The 20,922-nt window shown below is 36.7% G+C and overlaps 1 protein-coding gene and 1 long non-coding RNA gene across 2 annotated transcripts; one reads left to right on the top strand and one right to left on the bottom strand.

The window, feature by feature from the left end:
• The first annotated feature begins 9,939 nt into the window (after nt 1–9,939).
• On the top strand, nt 9,940–10,266 carry LOC143219396 (uncharacterized). The gene is made up of 2 exons (XR_013011312.1): nt 9,940–10,134; nt 10,199–10,266. It is a non-coding gene; the product is annotated as an uncharacterized LOC143219396 (long non-coding RNA).
• Nucleotides 10,267–11,320: 1,054 nt separating this feature from the next.
• LOC143219411 (uncharacterized) lies at nt 11,321–13,122 on the bottom strand. The gene is given in 7 exon segments (XM_076445421.1): nt 11,321–11,371; nt 11,688–11,993; nt 12,068–12,271; nt 12,350–12,412; nt 12,634–12,723; nt 12,725–12,893; nt 12,965–13,122. Coding segments are annotated over 7 exon segments (1,041 nt in total).
• Between the last annotated feature and the right edge of the window lie 7,800 nt (nt 13,123–20,922).

Here is a 20,922-nt window from a genome sequence, read left to right as displayed (position 1 = left end):
GGTGATTTCACCCATTTTTAAGAAGGGTGACAGAGAGAAAATAAGTAATTATCGAGGAATAACAATTCTCAACACTGCTTACAAGATATACGCAATGGTCTTAGAGAAACGACTAAAGGACGAATTAGAAATGAAGAATATAATCCCTGACACCCAAGCAGGTTTTAGAAGCGGTAGATCAACAATAGACAATATTTTTATTCTAAATTACATAGTAAACAGAGAGATACAGACCAAAGGAGGGAAATTGTATACATGCTTTATAGATTTGAGTGCAGCCTTCGATAAAATAAATAGAGAAAAATTAAAGAAAATTATGGAAAAACAAGACATCAGTAGACGGCTAAGGATAAGAATCGGAGAAATCTATGAGGAAACAAGGAACATAGTAAGAATCAACGGACAAACGACATCAAAATTCTGGACAACAAAGGGTGTAAGACAAGGTTGCCCACTGAGTCCGACTCTATTTAACTTGTACATAGCGGACCTAGAAGAGACAATGAGAAAAAATCAAGCGGGAGGTATTGTAATACGGAGAGAAAAAATTTGGACGTTAGCGTATGCTGACGATATGGCGTTACTAGCGAAAGACCCTCAAGATCTGAAAGATATGATAAAAAGAGTCGCAAAATACTTCGATGACAAAGAACTACAGCTGAATACGGATAAAACCAAAATTATGATATTCCATAAAGGGAGGGGGAAGAAGAAAAAAGAGGAATGGGAATACCAAGGACAAAAACTAGAGATAGTGAAGGAGTTTAAATATCTAGGATACCATTTCCAGAAAAACGGAAGCAGCGAAGCACATGTAAGAGAAACAACGAAGAAAGCAAGAATAGCTATGGCACAAGTATGGGGAATAGGTCAAAGAAAGTTTAGAAACAACTATGAGAGGCGAATGAAGATGTTTAACAGTTTAGTTAAAAGTATTTTACTGTACGCTTCAGAGATATGGGGATGGATGGAGGCTGAGAAAATGGAAAAAATACAGGAGAAGTATATACGCTGGACCTTAGGACTAGATTTTAACACACCTGCATATCTAATACTAGAAGAAACAAAAACGGACAAAATAAGAATAGAAGCAGGAAGAAGAGCATTAAGATACGAGGAGAAAACCAAAAGTCAGAGTAGCAACGCAATTCTAAGAGAAAGTTGGAAAGAGATAGACAGGAAACAAGAAAAGAGGAAGTCAAAATGGCAAAAAACAAGAGACTCATATTATTTCAACAAAGGAATAGACATGGAAACAATGGAAGCGGAAAGAAGAGAAGGTAAAAAGTACGAAGAATTTCTGATACAAACCGATAGAGCGGAGCAGTTACAATGGCAATATGACAAAATAACAGAAAGCAGATACAACAAACAGTATAGAGAAATCAGGGAGGCTCAGATGGCTGTACACCTATGCAAAGCATACGAGGGCAGAGACCAAAGAATGATTGCCAGATTCAGATGTGGGAATGAGGAACAGAACAACAAGTACTGGACTAGGGAGAAGGATAGAGTCTGCAGACTATGTAAAGAGAAGCCAGAGACCCTAATCCACATGGTAAGAGAATGTAAGGAGCTGAAAAGAGTAAACATAGGAGTGCGAGGAATTCTGAAAGGAGACAAAGAGGGCACAGAGTGGATGAGGAGAGTTTTAGAAAAAAGGAAGAATAAGATAGAAAATATTCAAATAAACATACACTGACACAAACACACATGTACCCCCCATTTTAAGGCCGAAAGGCAAACAAAATAAATCTATTTACTACTATTATTTCTATATAATAATATTGATTTATAATTTAATTAATATCACCCTTCTAAAATAATATTAATTCTCATATAAATTTAATTAAATTTTGTAATAATATTACCCCTATATAAATTTAATTAATAATATTACTTCTATAAAATAATATAATATTAGCCTTATATAAATTTAATTAAATTTTATAATAATATTGCCCCTAAATAAATTTAATTAATAACATTACTTCTATAAAATAATATAATATTAATCTCATATAAATTTAATTAAATTTCATAATAATATAACTCTATATAATTTTAGATAAATAATATTATTTATCTAAAATTATATTGATTAAAATATACCTTTAATTAATATTATCCCTCTAAAATAATATTAACCTCATAATTAAATTTTATAATAATATTCTATATAAATTTAATAAATAATATAACCCCTCTAAAATCATATTGACTTATATAAATTTAATTAATACTAATATATTACTCTAAAAATTTTTAATAATATAAAAAATTCATTCTTTAATAAAATTTTAATATAAAATTAATTTTTAATTCTAAAAAAAGCCTCATTTTTTTATTATTTAGTGTTTTTAATATGTATATTAAATTATTATTATTAGTTTTGTAGATAATTTTTTACTGAGTAAAAATCCCTCATTTTTAGTTTCACTGAATATGCATGAAATTACTATAAACTTTTCTAGTTGTTCGGGATTCGAATCGAGAGGTTTACCGGTCGATTGAGACACGCTGGGTTTTTCTACCTATTTCAAGAACACACGCCGTGTGTTATTATTTTCGACACCGCGTTCTCAACGGCTCGCCGTCGTGACCCGTAAACTACCTCGATTCGAATCCCGAAACAATCGACTCTGCGATCGATCCGCCAATCGCGGACCACCGCGTTCGTCGACTTGGGCCTATTCGGGAACCCCCTCGGCGAAGCGGAGGGACTCTCTCTGTTCATCGCGCTCAGATAACACATTGATTCCAAAGCTCTTGTAAAACGCGCTTCCTTAGCACTTACGCAAATCAGTGCCGTGCGCGCTCAACTTCTACTGAATCACCAATAAAGCACCGCGCGTATTCGATCGAAATCACGGCGTTTGTTGAGAGTTTTCTTTAACCTCTGTTCCGCGACCGTTACACCTTTCCTCGCGCGTCCATATCTGGGCGATCCTGGCAATCAGGCTTTCCGACCGTCGGTCGTAGCCGAAACACTAGTTTACTATAATTTTCAAAATATTTAAAATGAAACCTTAATATTATACCGTTTATAATACTAAGCCTTAAATTTAATATACCTTTAATTAATATTACCCCTCTAAAATAATATTAACCCCATAATTAAATTTTATAATAATATTCTATATAAATTTAATAAATAATATAATCCCTCTAAAATCATATTAACCCCATAATTAAATTTTATAATAATATTCTATATAAATTTAATAAATAATATAATCCCTCTAAAATCATATTAACCCCATAATTAAATTTTATAATAATATTCTATATAAATTTAATAAATAATATAACCCCTCTAAAATCATATTGATTTATATAAATTTAATTAATACTAATATTAGTCTAAAAATTTTAAATAATATAAAAAATTCATTTTTTAATAAAATTTTTATATAAAATTAATTTTTAATTCTAAAAAAAGCTTCCTCATTTTTTTATTATTTAGTGTTTTTAATATGTATATTAAATTATTATTATTAGTTTTGTAGATAATTTTTTACTGAGTAAAAATCCCTCATTTTTAGTTTCACTGAATATGCATGAAATTACTATAAACTTTTCTAGTTTACTATAATTTTCAAAATATTTAAAATGAAACCTTAATATTATACCGTTTATAATACTAAGCCTTAATTTTAATATACCTTTAATTAATATTACCCCTCTAAAATAATATTAACCCCATAATTAAATTTTATAATAATATTCTATATAAATTTAATAAATAATATAACCCCTCTAAAATCATATTGATTTATATAAATTTAATTAATACTAATATTAGTCTAAAAATTTTAAATAATATAAAAAATTCATTTTTAATAAAATTTTTATATAAAATTAATTTTTAATCCTAAAAAAAGCTTCCTCATTTTTTTATTATTTAGTGTTTTTAATATGTGTAAAGAAAGTACACGGCACTCTCTTTTGAATTAGCCCGCGCACACATGGCGCGGTAGTAAACAGAGGAGTAAGACAAACACCAGAGAGAGAGAGAGAGAGAGAGAAAGAAAGACAGAAAGACAGGTGTGTAATGAAAACGGGAACACGTGCAAAGACTAACCTAAGAAAGTGAAAATACAGATTATAGATACAAGTAAAGATTGTGTGAATAGGGAAAGGACAGTGAATAATTGACATTTAATGTCGTTTCTCTTTTTACAGGTAAGATTGTAAATAGTTGTACATAGGAGGATGAATAATAAAACTAAAAAAAACCTCTTTTTACAGAGAAACTCAGTTCTGTGATTATTCTTGTCTAACCCAACCCATCCGGGAAATTGAATAACATTATAAAACGACATTATCGTCAAAAAAAAAAGAATTATGGATAAATTGAGATTCGATTTTGCTGTGAAAGCCGCAGGCGATGGGAAAACCAACGTAATTGCCCTAACCTCTATTGGAATGAAAGAGGACAGAATCTTCATAATGCCGGCAGAATACCAAGCAATGAAATTACATACAATTCTTGAAAAAACAAAAACTTATGAGAGAATAAAGAACACGCTAAAAAGAAGACATCAGAAAAGAGGAGTATGGATAACTCTTACAGAAGACTTGAGAAAAACTTACCTGGATGAAGAAGAGAATCTAATGTTTAACGAATATTATTTAGAAGAAGTGGAGAAAGAAACACTTGAAAGAAAAGATACTGACGCCACAGAGGACTCTATGACTAAATTATTAGAAAAACTCATAGACCAACAGAAAAATTATGAACGTCAAAATTTGCAAAAGATCTCGCAGAGATTTATATTAGAAAAATACCAAACAAAAAGTACCAATGCATATCAATGGATTCAAGATTTTGAAAATGAATGTCATCGCTTTGAGATAAAAGAAGATAGAAAGAAAATTGAAATTTTTAAACTATTCCTAGAGAAATCTTGCCTAGATTGGTACAGCAGCATGATGATAAAATTAACGATAGACTCAGAGTGGGAAAAGTGGAAAAAAAGCTTTATTGAAACTTACGCAAATAAGGGATGGAGCCAAATTAGGTATGCAATGTCATTTAAATACCAGACAGGGCCACTGCTAGAATATGCAGTAAAGAAAGAAAAGCTTCTATTAGAGGTAAGGAAAACTATTGATACTGGTACATTAATTGATCTAATAGCTGCAGGTTTACCAAATTTCATAGCAGACAGAATTGACAGAGAGGCATTACAAGAGACTAAAGATTTATTTAATGAAATAGGAAAACTAGAGCACATGATTGAAAAAAGAAGATTTGGAGAGAGAAAAATAATAACCAAGATGGACAATAAAGCCATAAAAACACCATGTAAAATTTGTGAGAAAAATAACAAAGGTGCACGTTACCACCCCGAAGCATTATGTTGGTTTAAACCAAGGAAGAATGAAGAAAGAAAAGATGAAAAAATAGAATTTGTAAATAATTCGGAATTAGAAAATGTATTAATAAAGGAAAATCCAAAAAACTAGATTTGACGCCATTGATTAGAGTAAAAGTATTACTCAATGACACTCTGGAAGTGAACGGTATTTACGACTCTGGTTCTAACGTATCCTTGATAAACTCAAGATTGTTAAAAATGAAAAGAAAGCAAATGAGCAATACTAATAATACGAATTTAAAAACAATCAATGGTGTTAGAAAACCGGATGGATTAATAACTGTAAAAACAAAAATCTTCAATATGGAAAATATGATGGATGTTTTTGTTATAAACAGTGAATATTTTAATTATGATTTCTTGATCGGTTTGGATTGCATAAAAAAATTTAAATTATGCCAAAATGAAAAATTAGAAATAAAACAAAAGATAACTACAGATTTAATTGGGGAAGATTCAACAAATAAATATAAAAAGAATATGAAAATTCCCGGTCGAAAAGAAGAAGAAAAGACGGATTTAGAAAACAAGGAAGGAAGATATGAAATAAAAGAAGAAGAGGAAAACTATATGATAAATTTTAATGAACACATAGATGAAAAAAATTTTGAAATAGTTACAAATCACTTGGAATATGAAAAGAAAAATGATATTGATAAACTTATAGAAAAATATAGAGCAATATTTGCGAGAGATAAATATGATATAGGAACAGTGAAGAATTATGAATCACACATAGATTTGCTAATTGAGAAATATCCCAGTAAAAGACCGTACAGATGTACGATCGAAGATAGGAAAGAAATTGAACAACAAATTGCCCAATTACTAAAAAAAAAATTAATTGAAGAATCGTATAGTCCATTCGCCGCTCCGGTAACCCTAGCATACAAACGAGAAGAGAATAAAAAAACAAGATTGTGCATTGATTTTCGGGATCTAAATAAAATAGTGGTGCCTCAATCACAGCCGTTCCCTTTGATCGAAGATCTTATGGAAAAAACAAGAGACTGTAAGTACTTTTCTACGTTAGACATAAACTCAGCATTCTGGGCAATACCTCTGAAAATTGAAAATAGAAAAAAAACAGCATTTGTGACACAGGAGGGTCACTTTCAATGGACCTGTCTACCGTTTGGGTTGAAAACGTCGCCAGCGATCTTCCAAAGGATTTTAAGTAACATTATAAGAAAACATAAACTTTCGGGCTTTGTAGTAAACTATATTGATGACATACTAGTTTTCTCACGGACATTCGCTGAACATATCGGACACTTAACACAATTATTGGAAGCAATAATGAGTAAAGGCTTCAGACTAAAGTTTTCAAAATGTGCTTTTGCAAGGAATTGGGTAAAGTATTTGGGTCACATAATACAAAACAATTCAATACGCCCATTGAAGGATAATCTGGTATCAATAAGAAATTTTCCTATACCAAAAACAAGAAAAAATGTTAGGCAATTCTTGGGAAAGATAAACTTTTATAATAAATATGTAAGAGACAATGCAATCATTTTAGATCCACTGCACAATCTGCTAAGAAAGAACCAACAATTTAAGTGGACGAAAGATTGTCAAGCATCATTCGATAGAATAAAAGATCTTCTTTGTCGACAACCAATTTTAGGGATATTTGATCAAAAATTGCCAATAAACATATACACGGATGCTAGTTTGAAAGGAATAGGAGCGATTTTAAAACAACCACAAATGAATGGAGAAGAAAAACCGATTGCATACTTTTCAAAAAAACTGAATGATGCCCAAAAGAAAAGAAAAGCCATTTATTTGGAATGCTTGGCAATAAAGGAAGCGATAAAATACTGGCAACATCGGCTCATAGGACAAAAATTTACGGTTTTTTCAGACCACAAGCCGTTGGAAAATATGAATATAAAATGCAGGACTGACGAAGAATTGGGTGATTTGACGTATTACTTATCTCAATACAACTTGAATATAAAATACGCTCCAGGTAAATATAACATAGAAGCAGACTGTTTAAGCAGAAATCCGGTTCTAGACCACATGAAAATGAAGATGAACAACTAAAAATTGTAAACCTCATAAAATCGGAAGAGATTATTAGTGACCAAAGAAAAAACGCAGATTTGCAAATTGAAAAGGAAAAGATGATACAAAAACATAGAATATACTATAAAAAGATAAGAAAAAAAGAAAAGATTGTGCTATCAGAAAAACTTAGTGTAGAATTTATCAAAAGAATTCATGAACACTATTGCCACATAGGTATAGAACAGATGACAAACAAAATCAGTCCGTTCTACACGAGCAAAAATCTACTGCTAAACATAAAAGAAACATGTAAAAATTGCACAACATGCATAAAAAATAAATCCAGAGGTCAAGATAAATATGGCCTAATGTCTCATTTAGGACCGGCTGAACGACCATTCGATATTATATCAATAGATACAATTGGAGGATTTGGAGGATCGAGATCAACAAAAAAATACCTGCACTTACTAGTTGATCATTTTACAAGATACGCCTGGATATTAACGTCAAAGACGCAGAGTGCCAATGACTTGATAAAATTAGTGAACAAAATTACAAAAGACGAAAAGATTGGCATGGTACTAACAGACCAATATCCAGGAATAAATTCGAAGGAATTTAAGGATTTTCTAGAAGAAAAAAAAATACCACTGATCTTCACAGCAGTAAATTCGCCTTTCTCCAACGGACTCAACGAAAGATTGAACCAGACATTGGTAAATAAAATAAGATGCACAATAAACGAAAAAGAAAAAAAAGTTGCATGGACGACGATTGCCACAGAATGCATAAAAAGATATAATGAAACAGAGCATACTGTCACAGGTTTTACACCAAAGTACTTACTGGAAGGTGAGAACACTACAATTTTACCAAAGGAATTGAAACAGAAAAAACGCAAACCGACCTACAGGAAGACAGAAAACGGGCTCTCCAAAGGACAAAACAATCACACAACTACAACAAAAATATATTTGACAAAAACAGAAAACAAGGGGAATTCAATGTTGGAGACATGGTATTTGTAGAGAATGGAAACAGACTGAATAGGAAAAAGTTAGACGAATTGAAGATCGGTCCCTACAAAATCTTAAAGAAAATATCAAATTCCATATACGAAATAGATACGGGACACAAAAAAACAGAGTCGAACAGGTTCCACATAACGAAACTAACACCAACTCCCATTACACCGAATGAATAAAAAGAAATGTAGTCTGCAAACTGTAGAGAAAATTTTTACAAAATTTTGTCCTCAAGCGGGGAGATGTAAAGAAAGTACACGGCACTCTCTTTTAAATTAGCCCGCGCACACATGGCGCGGTAGTAAACAGAGGAGTAAGACAAACACCAGAGAGAGAGAGAGAGAGAGAGAGAAAGAAAGACAGAAAGACAGGTGTGTAATGAAAACGGGAACACGTGCAAAGACTAACCTAAGAAAGTGAAAATACAGATTATAGATACAAGTAAAGATTGTGTGAATAGGGAAAGGACAGTGAATAATTGACATTTAATGTCGTTTCTCTTTTTACAGGTAAGATTGTAAATAGTTGTACATAGGAGGATGAATAATAAAACTAAAAAAAACCTCTTTTTACAGAGAAACTCAGTTCTGTGATTATTCTTGTCTAACCCAACCCATCCGGGAAATTGAATAACATTATATATGTATATTAAGTTATTATTATTAGTTTTGTAGATAATTTTTTACTGAGTAAAAATCCCTCATTTTTAGTTTCACTGAATATGCATGAAATTATTATAAACTTTTCTAGTTTACTATAATTTTCAAAATATTTAAAATGAAACCTTTTATATATTATTATATTATATATTAATAATTTATTATTATTATTAAGAAATCCTATAATTAGGAATTAAATTATATATTAATTATATTAATAATTAATATATATTATAAATATAATATATATTATTAATTAATATATAGTATAATAAAGTAAAGGGTCTAGCCGGATAAGCATGGGCCAGCGGCCCCCGCTCCGATTTTCCTGATTCCTGTCTTAAAACGTCGCTTTATATCTAAAAAAACATTGTGTAAAATTTCAAATGTCTACCCCTACCGATAGGGGTGTTACGAGCCAGGGCCGCGAGCAGCACGAGTGGCCGGCGAAGGGTTATTACCCTAGGAATATGATATAAATTTGTTAGTTAAGGAACGCGGACGAACCCAATGCGAAATTGGGGAGCCGCTAAGATTATTGACAGCGAGGACGAACCTGACGCGAAATCAGGGAGCTGTTAGGATGCGGACGAACCCAATGCAAAACTGGGGAGCCGCTAGGTTGGATAAATCTCTGTTCGGACAATTGGAATGTCGCGAAAGAACCTAATGGTTAATCAGGGAATTGCTAGGATAATTAGTAAGCCTCGTAACTAGTATAATTTAATTGATACAATCCGAGCGGTAAGATTGTATCATGTGGGGACGTTCAATTACTTGGTTAGGATATTGGACGATAATTATGGGTTTAATGAATTTGAGTTAATTATCAAAGAAGACAAATATATATAAGAAGTACTTCTTAAACATTCGAATTCTACCGCGCTAGTCGAGTAGGTAAAGTAGAGCACGGATAAAATATAACTAAACAGAGTTGAGAGTAATTAGCACGTTTTGAGAAATATAAAAGTGGATCGAATTTGTAATCTGTGAGGGACAGGATTGTAATCAATAAACATTGAATGTTGTTTCTCATTTTTTCAGGTTGGTAAACTATCTTATAAATATTGTCAATAGCTGTATAATATAATAAATCTCATTTTTTCAGAGAAACGTTTCAGTTTGTTGTTGTATTAATCTTGCCCCAGATTAATAATAATTAAATCACATATTATATATATTCTTACTATAGAGTTTCGTTCTACAAGTGTATTTGTGTCGCGAATGAACTGAATTTAGAATAAGAAAGAAATTGAAAGGTGATATTACCTAAGCTAAGACGCACGGTGTTGACGCACTGGCAATGCGGGGGACTCGGAGCAACATTGTCACTGCCTAACAGATTTTAGACCGAACTCGCGGAATCTGTACGGTTAAACTTTGATTCAAAAGGAACGAACGTCCGATCTCACTGGTAGTTGACTTCCGAGATGCAGCACGACGCGACACTATTCGTGATTACGACAGTACTAGCCCACGAGAGTAGAAATGTAAGGGCTTATATAGCCCTGCAATGACGGGTGGTACTTGTCAGTACCCTTCAAGTGAACATTCGTATTTTGTCAACGACCAGTTGGTCGTGCGTACGTTTGGGCCCTAAACTAACCTAAACAATTATGTAGATTTATCTAGGGTAGCTCTGTTCGTTTATCTAGGACGGTTCCTGCCAGAGATGATATTAAACACCTGTTCGTCATCCGTAACAGGGGTGATACTGAGGTAAACTCCCCCGCACTTAATTGCAATTTGCTCTAAAACGAGAAAAGATATCGACATGGGATAAACGGCAAACAAAAGATATAGATACACTCTATATTTCAGATTTTTTTCAGAATTTTTTGCTAATTATTTATAGTTGAAAATAATTAATTAATTTTTTGGGAATTTTTTTTGCTATCTTCCCCTGGGTTGACACCTACCAAAAAATTCTAAAATATTGCTATGATTCTAACCTATTTTGTAAAAAATTTTCAAAAGTGTCCGTTTGGTGGAACAGTGTCAAAAAAAATAAAGTATGCCGGCGAACGCTCGGTTTGATCAGTAACGGCGCAGCGGCCGAGTCCCCTTGCGGTGGCTAGTGACGGGAACGAACGAGAAGTCGGCGCGTGTACGGGAAAGCTGATACATGTAAAAATGCGACTAAATCTTCTAATATATGATTACAGTTGGAAGTCTAAACAATTATATTTTAGGAAATAGCTTACATTGAAGAAGAAAAATACGTGTAAAGCTAGTTTGTTGCTGTCAAGTAACAGAAAGAAGAGCCTACTTTGCCCCAAATCTGAAGACAAATAGTAAGAACACTAAATAGTTGGAATTAGAGAAAGAGACAAATACCTTCCAGAATCATATTCTTCTACAGTATTTTTTAATTCTTTCCTACGACTAATATTAGCATTTGTGCGACGCCTTCGAGATGTAATACCATTTTGTAATCGACTCAAATCAAGCTCTTGTTCAACAATCAGATCTTTTAGTTTTTGTAAAAATTTAATAATATTTAATTATATATACAAACCTCTGTATATGTAGAATAACATGAAGAATGTTTACCAGTAATTTAATTATAAAAGATACTGTACCTAAAAATGCCAAACATTAGTATTTTGTTTCCCTAGTTTTTGACTTGCAATATTGTGAAATAATTCCACAATATTATTTGTACGCACTGGACAATTATGAACGCTGACACGCGATGCTATGTTTAACCAAGTACGTCTCATATACGTCATAAATAAAAGAATGTTTGGAAACTTGCTTGATGCAGTATCAGCCATCGTTTGAATAATTGATAAGCCTTGCACAAATTTTATTGCAGGTACTAAAGGCAAAGACATCGCCATACGTACAATAGAATGGGGAGCATTATGTAATCCAAGCTTGCGCCACCTTCGAAGAACAGCCTGTAATATATAATCCGAAACCTAGGATTATGTGATAATGCAACTAAAAATGTATTATAAATAGCATTACAAACCTGACAATAATGGAACCAGCAGCCGTGTATATCTGCTTTGGGAAATAACCTGCTTAGGGTATTAACAGCTGCCGTTTCATAATCGCTCATTATAAACTTTACATTGTTTGGCAATTCGGGTATCAAATAAATTATTTTTTCCCATATGGCAGTATATAAAGTAGCTGTTCGTTTTTCGCATAATATAAGAAGAGTCGCAATACCCTTAAAAAAATAATGATCTCACATATTGCACTCGTTTTAACATTTTAACATATAAAACTAATGCAGATCATGTCTTACGGTATCCGTGCAGCGTATGTGAAGAGAGTACAGCTGTGCTATGTGGGGTTTCTTAGGTAAGACCTAAAATCATTAAAAAATACAAAATATTACATAATGTATTATGACCTATACACATTCTAGACTTACAACATAGATAATTTCAAAAAAGTGATTACTAAGTTATGATTCTGAACGACTTTACCGTTCATTTACGAAACTGTTCATAATAAGAAATAAGTAAAAATGTTCGAGTCAAACATAAGGACGTTGTACAGGATTTATAATGGTATTCTTGTACTTACTGCAAAAGTTCCATCTACGTACAATTCCGAAGATTTTGACAATGCTTTAACTAAAATGTCAGATGACAAAATTATTGCGTTTTCGTTTTTTTTCTGACACTACATAATGTACATTTAAGTATTGCAGAGGTTGATAATTGAGAATCATTTCATGTAAGAGTACAATCGTCTCTGGTACTCGTGGCTTACAATATAATCTTCCCCTTTCTAATGTTGGTCTTAGTTTTTGAAAAGACAAATGTGCTCCAGCATCTGGATGTCTGTAATTATGAACAAATTCATATGTCTATTTCAATAAAACTATGTATAAAAAGAATGTTTGAAAACATACTTTCTACAAACGTCGTCGAATATTTTCTTGAATGGTAACGCCGTTTCTCGACAAAGCCGAAGCATTTCTTCCTTCATTTTTTCTTGTTCAATTATGTGCATCCGTTCCGGATGATTGTGATCGTTTAAAACTTTCACGCACCCATCACCGATGTCCATGATTGCCCCACGACACCCCGTAGTACGGCGTGTGTTGCAGCGGAAAATATTTTTGCTGCGATTGTCTTTATCATACGTGTAATTGTTATATACGTAAATGAAACTACCGACTGATTTTCCGGGAACTTTTTCCATTTCAAAAACAGCGCACAACGATCAAAGTAACACAGCTAAGTTGTTAAATTATCCAAACCACACTGCAAGAAAATTCGATAGCGAACGAACATGTAGTTATGAACAGTAGTATTCGAAACAAACGAAAGTTAACGGCAAGACAAATGCCTGCAGAGACAGTGTAAGATCGCTGATATTATTTTTAAAATTTACCTTTTATATTCCAAACATAAGTGAACATGTAATAACCGTAAACGAATAAGATTTGTAGATTCTGTATGTATTTGTCATGTTCATATTTTTCATGTATACATATAATACAATATTTATTAACTTATTATATAACTTATTCTTAATTATTGTTATATTATCTTAATCTATTACGACCTGCAATTAAACCATTACAACAAAAGATTACATTTTAATTTGCTTGTTCTTTTTAGCTAAAGTTGTTGCAATGATATGTACATGCTTCTCATGGTTAGTTATCATATCAGAATTAAGAAAATCACCAATCCAAGCCCTTCCTTTTCAAAGGTATCTCCTATTTATTCAGTTTTATTACAACTCTTAATTATTTTGAGTACATATTTTTTCAATTTGGAGAGTCGGAGTCGAAATCGGAGTCGGAGTTGGAGTTAAGGATTTTGTCTATCGACTCCGAAGCCCTACTTGAAACGATAAATTGTCTTCATCAGTACAACCAGCAGATTCGAAACTATCATCTTCATCGGCAATTTTACTGTTTCAGCTGAAAACAAATTATATGGAAATAATACAAATTTAACCTATTGCAGACTGAGTTCAAGTATTGATTATAAAGAGATTTATACCTTGCACTTTCATTTTCTCACTTTCATATCCTACACTTAAGCCGGGTCTATGACGATGAAAATTTTCTTCACAATACACACAGGCAGAGAATTTTATTCTCGGTATCCCAATGTCAGGTTCTCAAATCCTTGGGAGGCCTCAGAGAATTTTAATTGGCACAGATTGCATCGTCTGTAAAATATAATTAAAGAAATCACAAAGTATCGTGTCCATTACTTTTGAACTAACTTTTTGCAGACAGAATTTACTTATCTAAAATATTTTAATCAGATTTTAGCATTCAATTGATGATTTTCATCCATCGAAAACGAACATCACCATTTTTTTCTCGATTTTCATCTCATACTGTCTCGAAGAATCGCCCGTTAAATTTTCTCTCACATGTTGCCGATACATATGTACTAATATGTGCTGGACTAGACCGGACCAGCATTTTTGCGGAAGAAAAGTCGCAGCATATCTTAGTGACGACACGATGACCTAAAACAATTTTCCAAGAGAATTAATGTACGTAATTATTATTGTATTATGTATGTAAATATAGTTGGATATAACAATATAATTATTTTAAAATATATTACAAATACACAGGACTTGTTCCAATACCAAAAATTAGTAAAATGGTAAGTAATACGTGAAACAAGAAAGCATTATTTACTTTTAATGTTGTAAATAACATTAAATCACTTAAGGATTTCTAAAATAAATTAGATAATACACCTTGTGTACTTACAAGTTTTTCGATAATGACAGGTAGCGTCAAAAAACATTTCTGCAACACATGAAATATATCCCAATTTGAAAATTTAATATTTGTTTCGCTCATACTTTTTTTAGGGAGTGTTATCCGTATATATCTTATAATTTATAATATTATAATTTATAACATCTTACACAATAACCCGTAAAACAAACACCACTGAAAAATTCTGATACTATAGACATATTATGCATACATAAAAAATATAACCAGAAAATATAACCATAAACTAATCACCCAGCACAACTCACGATGGTAAACAACAGCTGAATTCTCGTTCTGTGCGCAATCCATTTTGTGTCCAATTCTACATTTGCGCAATTCGTATTCTGTGGTGTGCAATCCCGCTGTGCGCCAAACAGCCGTGTGCGCCATCTCGTTGTGCGCCATCGTCGTGTGCGCCATCGAAGGCCTCTCTTCGAAGAATACGCGGCCATCAACAAAGGGTATTTCGATTCGTCGGAGGATGACGTGATGAAGTAAAATTGCAATTTATTCTGCGAGGCTCACATTCTCAACGGCGAGAAGTGGCCGAAGCCACCGCAACAATATAAACAATTAACGGCCCCCCCTCATCGAGGAGCCGTTAAATTATCAAACGTTGCCCGGTCCGCGGCTATAAAATGGTTGGGGAGCACTGCTGTTAAGCATAAGTGACAGCTATTGGATTCGAAGAATTTCAAGCTCTTATTTTCAACCCAGGTCTAGCGAAACCTGAGAATTAACCTGTACAATCCAATATTGTACCAACACAGAGTGGAACCACGCGCATGATCTCGTTCTGCAACCGTAGCAGAGATGGACCCGTTCGAAGAATACGCGGTCGTCCACAAAGGGTATTTCGATTCGTCGGTTGACGACGTGATAAAGAAAAGTTGGAATTTGGTCTGCGAGGCTCACCGTCCCACTGGCGAGACGGGGCCAAGCCTCCGCAAAAATATAAACAATTGACGTCTGGCCCTCATCGGGGCGCGGTAAAATAATCAAACGTTGACCAGTTCGCGACTATAAAATGTTTGGGGAGCACTGCTGTTAAGCACAAGTGCAAGCTTTTGGATTCGAAGAATTGCAAGCTCTTAATATCACACCAGGTCTAGCGAAACCTGAGAATAAAGCTGTGCAGCCCAATATTGCACCAACACAGAGTGGATCCACGCGCAGGATCTCGTTCTCCTATCGAAACAGAGATGGTCCCGTTCAAAGAATACGCGACCATCCACAAAGGGTATTTCGATTCGTCGGAGCACGACGTGATGAAGTAAAATTGGAATTTATTCTGCGAGGCTCACAGTCTCACCGGCAAGGAGTGGTCGAAGCCACCGTAGCAATATAAACAATTAACGCCCCACCCCCCTCATCGAGGCCCCGTAAAATTATCAAACGTTGCCCTGTCCGCGGCTATAAAATGGTTGGGGAGCACTGCTGTTAAGCACAAGTGAAAGCTTTTGGATTCGAAGAATTTCAAGTTCGAATTTTCACCACAGGTCTAGCGGAACCTGAGAATAAAGCTGTGCAGCCCAATATTGCACCAACACAGAGTTGATCCACGCGCAGGATCTCGTTCTCCAACCGAAGCTGAGATGGACGCGTTCGAAGAATACGCGGTCATCAACAAAGAGTATTTCGATTCGTCGGAGGACGACGTGATGATGTAAAATTGGAATTTATTCGGCGCGGCTCACCGTCCCACTGGCGAGACGGGGCCGAAGCCTCGGCAAAAATATAAACAATTAACGTCTCGCCCCTCATCGTGGCGCGGTAAAATTATCAAACGTTGACCGGTTCGCGACTATAAAAAGTTTGGGGAGCCTGCTGTAAAGCGCAAATGGGAGCTGTTGGATTCGAAGAATTGCAAGCTCTTAATATCACCATAGGTCTTGCGAACCCTGAGAATTAAGCTGTATAACCCAATATTGCACCAACACATAGTGGATCCACGCGCACGATAGCGTTGTCCTATCGAAACAGAGATGGACCCGTTCGAGGAATACGCGACCATCCACAAAGGGTATTTCGATTCGTCGGAGGACGACGTGATGAAGTAAAATTGGAATTTATTCTGCGAGGCTCACCGTCTAACCGGCGAGAAGTGGTCGAAGCCACCGTAACAATATAAACAATTGACGCCCCCCCCCTTATCGAGGCGCCGTAAAATTATCAAACGTTGCCCTGTCCGCGGCTATAAAATGGTTGGGGAGTACTGCTGTTAAGCACAAGTGAAAGCTTTTGGATTCGAAGAATTGCAAGCTCGCATTTTCACCACAGGTCTTGCAGAACCTGAGAATAAAGCTGTGCAGCCCAATATTGCACCAACACAGAGTGGAACCACGCGCACGATAGCGTTCTCCTATCGAAACACAGATGGACCCGTTCGAAGAATACGCGACCATCCACAAAGGTTATTTCGATTCGTCGGAGCACGACGTGATGAAGTAAAATTGGAATTTATTCTGCGAGGCTCACCGTCTCACCGGCGAGAAGTGGTCGAAGCCACCGTAACAATATAAACAATTGACGCCCCCCCCCTCCTCATCGAGGCGCCGTCAAATTATCAAACGTTGCCCTGTCCGCGGCTATAAAATGGTTGGGGAGCACTGCTGTTTAGCACAAGAGAAAGCTTTTGGATTCGAAGAATTGCAAGCTCGCATTTTCACCACAGGTCTTGCGGAACTTGAGAATAAAGCTGTGCAGCCCAATATTGCACCAACACAGTGTGGATCCTCGCGCAGGATCTCGTTCTCCAACCGAAGCAGAGATGGACGCGTTAGAATAATACGCGATCATCCACAAAGGGTATTTCGATTCGTCGGTTGACGACGTGATAAAGAAAAGTTGGAATTTGTTCTGCGAGGCTCACCGTCCCACTGGCGAGACGGGGCCGAAGCCTCCGCAAAAATATAAACAATTAACGTCTCGCCCCTCATCGTGGCGCGGTAAAATTATCAAACGTTGACCGGTTCGCGACTATAAAAAGTTTGGGGAGCCTGCTGTAAAGCATAAAGGGGAGCTATTAGATTCGTAGAATTGCAAGCTCTTAATATCACCATAGGTCTTGCGAACCCTGAGAATTAAGCTGTGGAGCCCAATATTGCACCAACACCGAGTGGAACCACGCGCACGATAGCGTTCTCCAATCGAAACAGAGATGGACCCGTTCGAAGAATACGCGACCATCCACAAAGGTTATTTCGATTCGTCGGTTGACGACGTGATAAAGAAAATTTGGAATTTGTTCTGCGAGGCTCACCGTCCCACTGGCGAGACGGGGCCGAAGCCTCCGCAAAAATATAAACAATTAACATCTCGCCCCTCATCGTGGCGCAGTAAAATTATCAAACGTTCACCGGTTCGCGACTATAAAAAGTTTGGGGAGCCTGCTGTAGAGCGCAAATGGGAGCTGTTGGATTCGAAGAATTGCAAGCTCTTAATATCACCATAGGTCTTGCGAACCCTGAGAATTAAGCTGTATAACCCAAACTTTCACCAACACAGAGTGGAACCACGCGCACGATAGCGTTCTCCAATCGAAACAGAGATGGACCCGTTCGAAGAATACGCGACCATCCACAAAGGGTATTTCGATTCGTCGGAGCACGACGTGATGAAGTAAAATTGTAATTTATACTGCGATGCTCACAGTCTCACCGGCCAGGAGTGGTCGAAGCCACCGTAGCAATATAAACAATTGACGCCCCCCCCCTCATCGAGGCGCCGTAAAATTATCAAACGTTGCCCTGTCCGCGGCTATAAAATGGTTGGGGAGCACTGCTGTTAAGCACAAGTGCAAGGTTTTGGATTCGAAGAATTGCAAACACGCATTTTCACCACAGGTCCAGCGGAACATGAGAATAAAGCTGTGCAGCCCAATATTGCACCAACACAGAGTGGATCCTCGCGCAGTATCTCGTTCTCCAACCGAAGCAGAGATGGACGCGTTCGAATAATACGCGATCATCCACAAAGGGTATTTCGATTCGTCGGTTGACGACGTGATAAAGAAAAGTTGGAATTTGTTCTGCGAGGTTCACCGTCCCACTGGCGAGACGGGGCCGAAGCCTCCGCAAAAATATAAACAATTAACGTCTCGCCCCTCATCGGGTCGCGGTAAAATTATCAAACGTTGGCCGGTTCGCGACTATAAAAAGTTTGGGGAGCCTGCTGTAAAGCACAAATGGGAGCTTTTAGATTCGAAAAATTGCAACCTCTTAATATCACCATAGGTCTTGCGAACCCTGAAAATTAAGCTGTGGAGCTCAATATTGCACCAACACAGAGTGGAACCACGCGCACGATAGCGTTCTCCTATCGAAACAGAGATGGTCCCGTTCAAAGAATACGCGACCATCCACAAAGGGTATTTCGATTCGTCGGAGCACGACGTGATGAAGTAAAATTGGAATTTATTCTGCGAGGCTCACAGTCTCACCGGCAAGGAGTGGTCGAAGCCACCGTAGCAATATAAACAATTAACGCCCCACCCCCCTCATCGAGGCGCCGTAAAATTATCAAACGTTGCCCTGTCCGGGGCTATAAAATGGTTGGGGAGCACTGCTGTTAAGCACAAGTGCAAGCTTTTGGATTCGAAGAATTGCAAGCTCTTAATATCACACCAGGTCTAGCGAAACCTGAGAATAAAGCTGTGCAGCCCAATATTGCACCAACACAGAGTGGATCCACGCGCAGGATCTCGTTCTCCTATCGAAACAGAGATGGTCCCGTTCAAAGAATACGCGACCATCCACAAAGGGTATTTCGATTCGTCGGTGCACGACGTGATGAAGTAAAATTGGAATTTATTCTGCGAGGCTCACAGTCTCACCGGCAAGGAGTGGTCGAAGCCACCGTAGCAATATAAACAATTAACGCCCCACCCCCCTCATCGAGGCGCCGTAAAATTATCAAACGTTGCCCTGTCCGCGGCTATAAAATGGTTGGGGAGCACTGCTGTTAAGCACAAGTGAAAGCTTTTGGATTCGAAGAATTTCAAGTTCGAATTTTCACCACAGGTCTAGCGGAACCTGAGAATAAAGCTGTGCAGCCCAATATTGCACCAACACAGAGTTGATCCACGCGCAGGATCTCGTTCTCCAACCGAAGCTGAGATGGACGCGTTCGAAGAATACGCGGTCATCAACAAAGGGTATTTCGATTCGTCGGAGGACGACGTGATGATGTAAAATTGGAATTTATTCGGCGCGGCTCACCGTCCCACTGGCGAGACGGGGCCGAAGCCTCGGCAAAAATATAAACAATTAACGTCTCGCCCCTCATCGTGGCGCGGTAAAATTATCAAACGTTGACCGGTTCGCGACTATAAAAAGTTTGGGGAGCCTGCTGTAAAGCGCAAATGGGAGCTGTTGGATTCGAAGAATTGCAAGCTCTTAATATCACCATAGGTCTTGCGAACCCTGAGAATTAAGCTGTATAACCCAATATTGCACCAACACATAGTGGATCCACGCGCACGATAGCGTTGTCCTATCGAAACAGAGATGGACCCGTTCGAGGAATACGCGACCATCCACAAAGGGTATTTCGATTCGTCGGAGGACGACGTGATGAAGTAAAATTGGAATTTATTCTGCGAGGCTCACCGTCTAACCGGCGAGAAGTGGTCGAAGCCACCGTAACAATATAAACAATTGACACCCCCCCCCTCATCGAGGCGCCGTAAAATTATCAAACGTTGCCCTGTCCGCGGCTATAAAATGGTTGGGGAGTACTGCTGTTAAGCACAAGTGAAAGCTTTTGGATTCGAAGAATTGCAAGCTCGCATTTTCACCACAGGTCTTGCGGAACCTGAGAATAAAGCTGTGTAGCCCAATATTGCACCAACACAGAGTGGATCCACGCGCAGGATCTCGTTCTCCAACCGAAGCTGAGATGGACGCGTTCGAAGAATACGCGGCCATCAACAAAGGGTATTTCGATTCGTCGGAGGACGACGTGATGATGTAAAATTGGAATTTATTCGGCGCAGCTCACCGTCCCACTGGCGAGACGGGGCCGAAGCCTCGGCAAAAATATAAACAATTAACGTCTCGCCCCTCATCGTGGCGCGGTAAAATTATCAAACGTTGACCGGTTCGCGA

This window comes from Lasioglossum baleicum, unplaced genomic scaffold, assembly GCF_051020765.1.
Source record: "Lasioglossum baleicum unplaced genomic scaffold, iyLasBale1 scaffold0028, whole genome shotgun sequence".
NCBI lineage: Eukaryota > Metazoa > Arthropoda > Insecta > Hymenoptera > Halictidae > Lasioglossum > Lasioglossum baleicum.
This window is presented reverse-complemented; position numbering and strand designations above follow the sequence as displayed.